The 11,008-nt window shown below is 33.9% G+C and overlaps 2 protein-coding genes across 3 annotated transcripts; both read left to right on the plus strand.

Moving 5' to 3' along the window:
- Positions 1 to 1,454: 1,454 nt before the first annotated feature.
- LOC111917357 (TMV resistance protein N) lies at positions 1,455 to 6,419 on the plus strand. Of its 2 annotated transcripts, XM_023913048.2 has the most exons (6): positions 1,455 to 2,051; positions 2,223 to 2,305; positions 2,378 to 3,300; positions 3,373 to 3,666; positions 3,778 to 4,752; positions 5,457 to 6,419. In XM_023913048.2, the coding sequence occupies exons 1-6, from the start codon at positions 1,540 to 1,542 to the stop codon at positions 6,111 to 6,113; spliced, it is 3,444 nt and encodes a 1,147-aa protein (XP_023768816.1). In that variant the 5' UTR covers positions 1,455 to 1,539; the 3' UTR covers positions 6,114 to 6,419. The 2 variants fall into 2 exon arrangements, with proteins under 2 accessions (XP_023768816.1, XP_023768815.1); XM_023913047.3 differs by having other exon boundaries at positions 2,223 to 3,300.
- Positions 6,420 to 9,433: 3,014 nt separating this feature from the next.
- On the plus strand, positions 9,434 to 10,741 carry LOC128132287 (paired amphipathic helix protein Sin3-like 1). The gene is made up of 4 exons (XM_052768801.1): positions 9,434 to 10,150; positions 10,246 to 10,382; positions 10,564 to 10,639; positions 10,725 to 10,741. The coding sequence occupies exons 1-4, from the start codon at positions 9,913 to 9,915 to the stop codon at positions 10,739 to 10,741; spliced, it is 468 nt and encodes a 155-aa protein (XP_052624761.1). The 5' UTR covers positions 9,434 to 9,912.
- The last annotated feature ends 267 nt before the right edge of the window (positions 10,742 to 11,008 follow it).

The raw sequence follows: 11,008 nt of genomic DNA on the forward strand, positions 1-11,008 counted from the left end.
TTTCATGACTTCAACACTATTTTTGTTCCAAATACTTCAAATACACTTATTTACATTTTGAAACGAATCAATTCTTTCAATCACTTCTCTTTATATTATTGTTTTCTTCCCAAGATCTTTGACATATTTCAAGATCTTAAGCATCATAGTTTTACACATCTTATTTTAAACATCAAACCACACTTACAAATTTGGTTACAAAATTAGTTTACTACTTTTTTACCAAAATCATTTCTTGTGAATTTGAAGTCACCCCATCCCTTCAGCAGATAACGACTATATTTTAGAAATCTCCAACTTCTAGGATCCTGGATTGAAGATTTCTGGAGGCAATTGTTATGAGTAGAATTCAACCTTTCCATTTTCAATATCTTGAACTTATGCTAACATCATGGGTAGCCCAAGATCTTGGAATTAGTCAATATATTAGGACCGCCATCGTGCTCTTTTGTTATCTTATATACATGAAATGAGGACTTGATCAAAAAGAGATGGACCAAATCAAAAGACACATGGCTAAAACATATTAACATTAAAGTCCTTCCTAAATAAACGGTTCAACCAAAGATCAAGGAAGATTCCTGGATTTTATGATAGTTTATTGTGTATGTATAAGAAGCTTAGTTGATCCACTCCTACAGACACGATCAACTAGCACTTATAATCTATTTCCAATTAATCTAAGTTCTAAGGCAAGTGATTTGATCACCTCCCAAGATCTAGGGCTAGACCAAGATCTTCGATATATTTTAAGATCTTAAGAACTTCACCGTTAAACATTTTATTCGAAACATCACACCACATTTACTAATTTTGTTACAAAAATTAGCTTATCGATTTTTGACCAAAACATTGAGTACTACATTACTCTTAACTTACAATTAGCTAAAGGTTAGAAGTATGAATGGGAGTACTATATATTGGTTGAAATTGTGTAATTACTCGTTATGGTGTGTTGGATCTCGATGTAACTCTAGTCACTTGTTAGCCCTTTTATTAAAAATTCTTGTTTTTCAAAAGGAAACTAAAATATGTAAATAAAGGTGGAGAAAGTAATTTTTATACTCATTTAGGGGGTTTTTGAGAGTGCTTAATTAACATTTTTTAACTTGTTAGCTTATTAGTTTACAGTGGTATCAAAGTGGAGTTTTTACAAAAAAAAATAAATAAATAAATAAATAAATAAAAAATCATAAGTTGTGGCAACTAACTTACCCAAAATGACTTATCTTCGATGTACTACATCTATAAGATATTTTGAAAAAATCTATCTTTAAACATTTATTTTAACATATACTGGTGTGAAAATTAATAATAAATAAATAAAAATAAAAAATTAAAAAAAAAAAAAAAAAAAAAAAAGTGCATAAGAGTTGGAGGGTGCACAGTGAAAATTAGGGTATGTGGTAGTGGTACTATTCCAATTATCAGAAAATAATTCATGAAAAATATATTCCTCAATAATTGAACATTACAGTCTGATGACATTGCTTCTTTTTGTGATTTGCATTTGGCCTCTTCAGCTTCTTGAATCCTTCAATGGCGTCTTTTAAGTCGTCCCCATCTTCATCATCGTCTTTACCAACTTTAAGATGGACATATGATGCGTTCCTAAGCTTTAGAGGTGAAGATACTCGCAACAACTTTATAGATCATCTTTATGCTGCTCTAGATCAAAGAGGACTACATGTGTTCAAAGACGATAAGGCGCTTCATAAAGGGAAAGCAATCTCTCAAGACCTGCTGGAAGCCATTAAAGAATCGAGGTTTGCTGTGGTTGTTTTCTCTAAAAATTATGCCGGCTCCTCATGGTGTTTGGATGAACTTGTAAAAATCATGGAATGCAAAGATCAGATGGGACTGATGGTGTTACCGGTGTTCTATCACATTGACCCATCTGATGTACGCCAACAGAAAAGAGACTTCGATACTGCTTTTCAGCAACACGATGACAAGTTTAAGAGAGAGATGGATCAAGTGAACAGGTGGAGGAAAGCTTTAGCTGCAGCTGCGAGTTTATCAGGCTGGCATGTCAAGGAAACAGGCAGTGGGTTAGTTTTCCTAAATCTGTTGCTTCAGTTACTTATTATAAGGCTTATGAACTTAATTTCGAATGTTCTATTAGACTATTGTGTTACATATGATGGCGATTTTGTTCAAAACAGTTTGTTATACCTATGTAGTATGGGTTGATTTTAATTAATCAATTGTTAATTTGCTAGGGGCGAATCATCTGTCATCACAGAGATTGTTGAGGAGATCTTATATGGTACAAAATCTCATGGCATGGAGAAAAAGCTAATTGGTATCGAGTCTCATATAAATGAATTATATTCATTATTGGGTATGGAAATGACAGAAGAGGTGCACTTTGTAGGGATATTGGGAATGGGAGGAATTGGTAAGACAACTATTGCTAAAGCTTTATTTCGAAGAATTGCCCATAATTTTGAGTGTAGTAGCTTTGTTAGAGATGTTAGAGAAAATAGTTCTAGTAAAAGAGATATATGTGCCTTACAAGAAAGGGTTCTAAGTGAAATTCTAAACACAAGTCAGCGATTTTTTGTTAATGATCCTGAGGATGGAGCCTACATGATACATCAACGATTTTGCAAAAATAAGGTTCTTCTAGTTCTTGATGACGTGGATGATGTTGAGCAATTAAAGTTCCTAAGTGCAAGTCGACGTCATTGGTTTGGTCCTGGAAGTAGAATCATCATAACCACTAGAGACGAGCATTTGCTATCAGGTGCAAATGCCAAGTACAAACCGGATTTTTTACATATGAATGAAGCTATTGAGCTCTTCTGTTTGCATGCTTTTCGGAAAAATAGCCCTCCAAAAGGTTATGAGGAGCTCTCATATCGTGCAATAAACTATGCTAGCGGCCTTCCTCTAGCCCTAGAAGTTTTAGGTGCATTCTTCCATGGAAGAGAGGTATGTGTTTGGGAAAGTGCTTTAGATAAACTAGCCGAAATATCGGATGATAAGATTCTTGACATACTAAAGTTAAGTTATGATGGGCTAGATGTTTATGAGAAAAAAGTATTCCTAGACATTGCATGTTTTTTCAAGGGAAAAGACAAGGAACATGTAAGTAGAGTACTCGATAGCTTTGGTTTTCACGCGAAAATCGGGATTAAAGTTCTAGAAGAAAAATCTCTTATAACCATTTCAAATAAAAGGCTAGACATGCATGATCTCATACAGGCAATGGGTTGGCAAATAGTTCGTGAGAGATTCATGGATAGCAGACTATGGCAACTTGAACAAATCCATGATTTGGCCAAGGGAAAGAAGGTAAAATTAATCACCATCTTTATAATATCGTTTTCTTTTATGATTTTCATTTATGTTTTGGAATGAGTACAGAATCCAGAAGCAATTGAAGCCATAATGTTGATGGACAATGAATACCTTATCGAAGACTATGATACAAAGTTGGGTTTAAGTGCTGATGTTTTTGAACGCATGAAAAATCTTCGGCTACTTGATATTGATGGGAAATTCACTTCTACCCAACCTACATTTCTCCCTGATGAGTTGCGATGGCTTCATTGGAATGATTACCCATTCTTGTTTCTGCCATTGGGGGATATGTGTAAGCTTGTTGGGCTTAAAATGGAACATGGATCAGACATCAAACATTTATGGGAAGGCCGAAAGGTATTTATTTAGTCATGGGAATTTACAAATAAACAAATGGTTCTATTTTGTATTGTGTTCTGGATGATCTCGATATTAATTTTATTTTTCAATTTCTGTTTTGCTTGTCAGATTCTACCAAACTTGAAATTCATTCACCTCGAAAGCTTGTGCAAACTCACATCATTTCCAGATGTCTCTGGGGCCCCAAATATCAAGAGGTTAATTTTCTCAAAATGTTGGGGATTGGAGGAGGTTCATGAGTCTCTTGGATCTCATAGAGGGTTGGTTTACTTGGACATGAATGGTTGTAGTCGAGTCAAGCATCTCCCATCAAGGCTTGAGATGGAATCCTTGGAGACTCTAATTCTCTCAGGATGTGAGAGTCTTGAAAGATTCCCAGAAGTCTCCCCATGTATGACTAAACTATCACAAATAAATCTTTATTCTTGTTCTAGAATAAAGGAATTGCCTTCATCAATAAGATATTTGTCTAGCCTAAACCTCTTGAATCTCACAAACTGTTGGAAGCTTAAGAGCATACCAGACTCTATTTGTGAGTTAAAGGATCTTAAGTGTCTTCATCTTCACAACTGCAAGGAACTGAATTTTTTTCCTAAGAGGCTTGGAAGCATGAAAATATTAGAAGAGCTTTTACTAGGTTTTACGTGTGATACGGGAAGCCCACAAAAGTCTGTTGGTTTTAAATTTTTTACAGGTCTGTCTTCCTTGAAAAAATTAGACCTCAGCTGGAGACGTATTCATGAAAAAAGCTTTCCCAAAAACCTTGATGCATTTTCCTCCTTGGAAGAACTATATTTAAGTGGCAACCATAAATTAGTTGAGTTACCTGCAAGCATCTGCCATCTTTCTCGTCTTAGACGCCTAGAATTGAATAACTGCAGCCAACTTGAAAGTTTGTGTGCGCTTCCGTCAAGTATACAAGTATTGAAGGCAAATGATTGTATCTCCTTGAAAAAGATTGGAGATGTATTAAAAGATAGCGAATGGTTATATAAGATATGGCTAACTAATTGCCATAAATTACTAGAAGACGAAGAGAATCAAAGATACCTTGATAAGATGTTGCAACTATCTTTCATTAAGGTGGTTCATCTCTATTTATCTTATACCATTTAATTTATTTTGGGCATTAATTTTGCAACTATGTTTCATTAAGGTGGTTCGTCTCTATTTATCATATACCATTTAATTTATTTAGTTTATTTAGGGCATTTATGTTGCAACTATCTTTCATTAAGGTGGTTCATCTCTATTTATCTTATCCCATTTAATTTATTTAGGGCATTTATGTTGCAACTATCTTTCATTAAGGTGGTTCATCTCTATTTATCTTATCTCATTTAATTTATTTAGGGCATTTATGTTGCAACTATTTTTCATTAAGGTGGTTCATCTCTATTTATCTTATCCCATTAAATTTATTTAGGGCATTTATGTTGCAACTACCTTTCATTAAGGTGGTTCATCTCTATTTATCTTATCTCATTTAATTTATTTAGGGTTTTTAATTTATTCATGACTATTTTCAATACTGAATATGTCATTCATGTATTTTGCATTTACAAGAGAATTTTGGACTCTTAACTTTTTTTATTTTTTGGGTGGGACAAAAAATTACAATATTTGTACCCTTAACATTAGTCAAAGTCAAAGTACAAGCCCAAATGAATTAGGACATGTTATGTTCTGTGTAATAAATGGGCCTTCGGCTCCCATATCTAGGAAGCAACTATTATATTTATTCAATAAATAAACAATGTAATAATGATGTTTTTGGTTTATTTCAGAGTTGTGCTGCTGTAAATCATCGTTTAAGTATATCTATTCCTGGAAGCAAGATCCCAAGTTGGTTCAAAGAAAAAAAGGATGGGTGCAGAATAGGATTAAAGTTACCTCACAAATGGCATACTAAAATCATGGGTTTCCTGGTAGGTGGTGTGTTTTCTAAATGGGGTTGGGGATATGTTTGTCCTCGCATCATCTTCAAACTTGTAAATGATGGAAATATTATTCTTAAGTCAGAGGTTAACCATATCAAGGCAATAGAAACAACTGAGAATGGGGGGAATGTATGGATTAGCTATATGCCGTTAGGTTTCTTTCAGAAGATGTATCATGATCTTCAACCTCAAGATTGGTCTCATATCCAAGATAATCTTAAGATGACTATAAGCTTGACAGATGGCACACAATCTGTAGCAATTGGGGCACATGTTATCTACAAAGAAAACGTCCAACAACTTAAAACTTCTTTCTCTGATTATGGGAACATGGTGCACGTTGATGATGAGGATCTTAGATATGATGAACTTATCTCTGGCAACACATATGTGTATGAAGATAAGTTTGATGAGGAGGCTTTGATGCCTTTAAGAAGTAGAACCTCAGCAAGGTGTAACAAGAGGAACCTACATTGTGTCATCACCTTATCCGGACCTCGTTGAAATATCCCTTGTATAGGTCCAAATTGAGATAACTTTAAACAAAAATATTTTAGGTAGCTTTTGGTGGGTGGAACAAGACTAAGATTGGATGCAACTGGATTCTATGAAGAGCTTTGGTGAGGATGGAAAAGTGGTTATTGACCAAGTCAGATGAGACTAAATACTAGAATTGTAGTCCCACCCGAAAGGAACACAATAGAACAAAAACTTTTGAAAAAAGTACCCTCTATTTTCTTTCTCATTAATTAATTCTTCCTATAATATGCTTTCTTTCTTCACCGCACTTGCATATATTTGTATTTCTCCCGTTTTGCTTGTCTCTCGTAAATGGCTTTCTTTCTTTCTTTATTATTAATATATTTTTAAATCAATGATAGAATGATTCAATCACATAATAATTGCCAAAGCTAATATATATATATATATATATATATATATATATATATATATATATATATATATATATATATATATATATGCAAATTCAATTCACTACAGATGTGATGTGTGTATGTGTGTGTGTGTGTGTGTGTGTGTATATATATATATATATATATATATATATATATATAGGGATAGGTTATAATATGGATAGAAAAATGTTGTGCAGACATGTGGACAATGCTATTCTATGAGAATTACTAAAAGAATAGGTTGTTTAGTAATGTGAATACATTAAACCTCACACAATTATCGTCATTTTCATGCATTCTCACTAATTCTCACTACTAGAAAAAAGACCTTTAATGACGCGCTTTTTACGACACGCGATAATTAACGATACGCAAAAGGACGTGCCCTTAAAATAGTGTCATCTCTCCAAAAAATTTAAGGATTTACGTCACGCTTTATTGCATGCCCTTAATTTAGTGTCTCAAGAAAAAAAATTAAAAACACGGAGGGCGCTTTATCTTAAACGCGCGTCGTCTATACCTGTCGCTTTATAATTTTAATGAAACGCGCTTTTAGTAGACAAGGGGGAAATGAAATCCCCAAAATTTTGAAAACCCGCCTTTTTTTTCTATCTTCTATCTATCTTTCATCTTCAACCTAACAAGGACGAGCATTGCACTCTTGATTTCCCTAACTCTTTCTCATTTTCTGATTCAAACTTGAAAGAATCGAAAAAAAAATCTATCAATTTTGAAGCCTAAAAAAAATCTAACAAGGACGAGTATCCATCGATCCGACTTCCAAAAATAGAGGGCATCGATTCCACGTCTTCCGGGGTTGGGAGGAAGGAAAAACTATTGGTCCCGTGTTGGTTTTGTGATGTTCAATCGAAGAAAAGGAAATCAGAATCAACGAAAAAGAGACCGGCTGGCCAGGTGCGTTCGTCGGCCCTAGCAGTAGATATTCATGCCTAGCAGTCAATATTCACGCCTAGCAGAGGATTCTCCTTTCTCCCACACGGTAAAATTGTTCAATTTGGGAAATTGTTATGTGGCCACCGTCGGATAATCAGCAACCATCGGATAATCAGCAACCATCTCTTCTCTCTTCAACACTTTCAGTTATTCTAGATATTGTCATTGTTTCACCTTTGAACATGTTCTTATCTTTTTAATTTTAACAGAGGAGGGTGGCGGTGGTTCCTACACTGAGACAAGGTAACTTTTCTTGCGAAGCTATTTTTCGTTATCTGATTTTTGTTCTTTCTTTTCGGGATTTTGACTGGTTTAAAACCATACATGGAATTTTTGATGGCAAGATTTTCATTTTGTTACTGCACAGAAGGTGTTCGACAAAATGCCACAGTGAAGATATAGAGCTAAGCTGATTCTTCTACATAAGTCTATTGCCCTCAATCAGGTAACTTTTTTTTGACTCACAAGCAATCTGTATCTTATCAAATTGAAAAGTTGGATGAATCATGGTGGAATCTATATGACAGTTTATGGGTTGTGATTAGTGAAATGCATGGGAAAGGGCCAACCTGTGAATCACAACGAAGAGCGTCATCAGAAGGGCTAGGGCTTCTAGCTCGCCTTGGAAATGATATGTTTACTGCCAGATTGGTAAAATTTTGATATTGTTATTTATTTCATTTTAGAATGTGTTAAAAATCTCATGATCCATAATTTGTTTTGACTAGACTCGATCACTGCTTAATGATGTAACTGGTGCACCAGAGCATTATGTTGGATCAATTGCTCTAGCTCTTGGTTGCATCCAACGCATGTATTTTTCTTTTTATGTTGTATCTTTTTTAGTGAAGTTACTTGTTTTCTCATAATTTATTTATTTTTTTTTTCTGAAAGCAAAAGATTTATCATTCTCATGTTGTACGCAGTGCAGGAGGAATGGCATTATTAAGTTTAGTTCCATCCACTGTGCATTCTATCTCTTCACTAGCTAAGAGTTCAATAGCTAACTTACAAGTATGGGCTTTGCATGGACTTCTTCTAAGAATAGAAGCTACGGGCTTGTCTTATGTTTCACAAGTTCAGGTACATTACATATCCTTTTGTATGTATACAATTGCCACCTTTCTCTCTAATGTAAGAATAAAAATTAACAAGAGCTGGCATGTAATTAAAATGATCTAGACTAGGAGATAATAGTTATTATATGATGTGTCATTCTTTTTTAGGCAACACTTGGCCTTGCTATGGATATTCTTTTGTCTGGAGAGAATGGATAGGTTGTGCTTCAGCAAGGAGTAGGTCGCCTCATCAATGAAATAGTTGCTGTTCTTGGTCCTGAACTTCACCCTGGATGTATATTCTTTTCACGCTGCAAGGTTTGTTAATTCAATTATATAATTCATAAAATATATTTAATTTCCTGTTGTTGTTATGTGCACTTACTTAATTGTTTGTTTTCTACAGTCTGTCATTGCAGAGATAAGCACACAGCAAGAAACAACAACACTTCTTGAGTAAGCAACCTTATAAGTCCTTTATTCTAGAGATAAGCACACAGCAAGCTGTTACAGTTCATACTTATGTCAAAGTTATCCTATCAACTCTTTCATTAAGACAGGTAATTCTTGTTGGTGACTCTTAAAGTTATTATGTGATTTTCAGGTGAAATTTTACTCATTACTTTACTTTGTTACCCATAATACCAATATATTAACTTTACTTTGTTTTATATTTATGGAACCAATATATTAATTGGTGCTGATCTTCGTAGATTAAGCATGGATGCTGCAAGAGAGGTGCTTATTAAATTCAATGTTCCAGAAGAACAGATTGCAAAACTGACAAGGTGGGTTAAAGGGTAGCTTTTATTTGATAAAATGATATAGTTTAAGTGTTTCTTATTTCTTGTTTGCTGGTATCGCCTCTGTATGATTTGGGCATAATGTGTTTTTTGTTTTTTTAGCTTTTGCTATAATTTGCTTATATTATAGTAATCTGATTTGGATATAATCTGAAGAACATAATGTTTTTTTTTTATTTTCTTTTTCAATCTGATTTACTTGGTATTGCATCCTAATCATATATGACGTTCAAGAATATTTGACAAATCTAGTTCAATTCAAGGTTGGAAAATTTAGTAGCCAATTAATCTTGGAATGAATTTTTTAGATGAAGATGTTCAGAAGTATATTAATGAATGATTATCATTTACCTTTTTTTGTTTAAAGTTAAACAAACTTACAGTGAAACTATATCAAGCATCTAAGCCCCATATTTTGCAATTGTTCTTTTAAATGGTTGTTGCACTTTTTCTCAATACATCATCTTTATTCATTGTAGTCTAATTTCATGTTCATCTTCACTGTCAATGGATGGAGGTATGTCTGCACCCAAGCCGAGCCCTAACTTGATTAGCATTGCTATTCGTTCAAATGATCCAGTTACCTGATGATATGTTCCCTGACCAGCCTGATCCAAATCATGAAACAGCATGTACTATACCTGATAAAGAGATTAAGGAACATGGTGAGAAAGAAAAAGACACATCAGAAGACACAAAACAAAGAGAACATGATCAAGATGATAAATATTGTGATGTGACACATCATTTTTCCCAAAATAAACCCCCACGTACTCTTGAAGACTCTGTAGCTGAACTCTTTCATCAAGGTATCTACTAGTCCCATCTGGCTGTTGTTATAAAGGTATTGCATTCTTTTGAACAATTGATTTCATGTCCTTATTGACCCTTTGTATGTTGGAAGATGTACATGCTCAAATGCTTTGTCTTCGTGAGAAGGTGAAGGAAAGATTGAGCAACTCAGATGATTACCAGTCATTTTTGAAGTGCATTGCAGAGTATTGCACAAAGAGTATTACTCGGCCACAATTGCAATCAAGGGTAAAATTATATACACAATACACATTATTTAAAGATTTATTCTTTTTTGTTTCTAGTATCTGCTTCCTGCTTTATTGCTAGATATTTGCATTCGTTGTTTGTGTATCCATAAAACTTCTAGATGACTTTTTGTGTGGTATCCTTAGATTTAATTTGATAAATTAAAGAAATTTTTTTTTAGGTAAATAGTTTGCTTGGAGTATATCCGGATATTGTGGAAGAAGTCACTGAGTTTATAGATCACATTGAAAAGACAAGTAATTGTACACATAAGTTCTTATTTACATTTACATGCCTAATAAGAATCTATAAATCTTCATTTAATAATGTATATATATGCAGATAGCTCTTCCCCATGAGTAAGTTTACATATAATTACATATATCCTAAACCTAATGACGATTTTACCTAAATGCCCCTCCATGTTATTTCCTCAGTAATGTAGGATGCTAAATTGTTTTTTTTTTCATGACTCTATAGCATGACTTTGACTAGCTTTTGCAGGATCCTTATGGAGTCATGGACATTTACCTGGAGTAATACAGGGTAATGACGAGGGTAAAGATGGAAATTCTGATGAAGATGAAATTGAAAAGAATAGTTCGGCCATGGGTTGTATTTTATTT

This window comes from Lactuca sativa, chromosome 2 (assembly GCF_002870075.4).
Source record: "Lactuca sativa cultivar Salinas chromosome 2, Lsat_Salinas_v11, whole genome shotgun sequence".
In the NCBI taxonomy this organism is placed as follows: Eukaryota; Viridiplantae; Streptophyta; class Magnoliopsida; order Asterales; family Asteraceae; genus Lactuca; species Lactuca sativa.

Bases quoted from the DNA above. Each gene is read 5' to 3' on its own strand.
- LOC111917357 (XM_023913047.3), top strand. From the start codon at position 1,540: ATGGCGTCTTTTAAGTCGTCCCCATCTTCATCATCGTCTTTACCAACT. The intron at 3,301-3,372 runs GTAAAATTAATC...GAATGAGTACAG, and splicing joins ATTTGGCCAAGGGAAAGAAG to AATCCAGAAGCAATTGAAGC. The intron at 3,667-3,777 runs GTATTTATTTAG...TTTGCTTGTCAG, and splicing joins ATTTATGGGAAGGCCGAAAG to ATTCTACCAAACTTGAAATT.
- LOC128132287 (XM_052768801.1), top strand. From the start codon at position 9,913: ATGATCCAGTTACCTGATGATATGTTCCCTGACCAGCCTGATCCAAAT. The intron at 10,151-10,245 runs GTATCTACTAGT...GTATGTTGGAAG, and splicing joins AGCTGAACTCTTTCATCAAG to ATGTACATGCTCAAATGCTT. The intron at 10,383-10,563 runs GTAAAATTATAT...ATTTTTTTTTAG, and splicing joins GGCCACAATTGCAATCAAGG to GTAAATAGTTTGCTTGGAGT.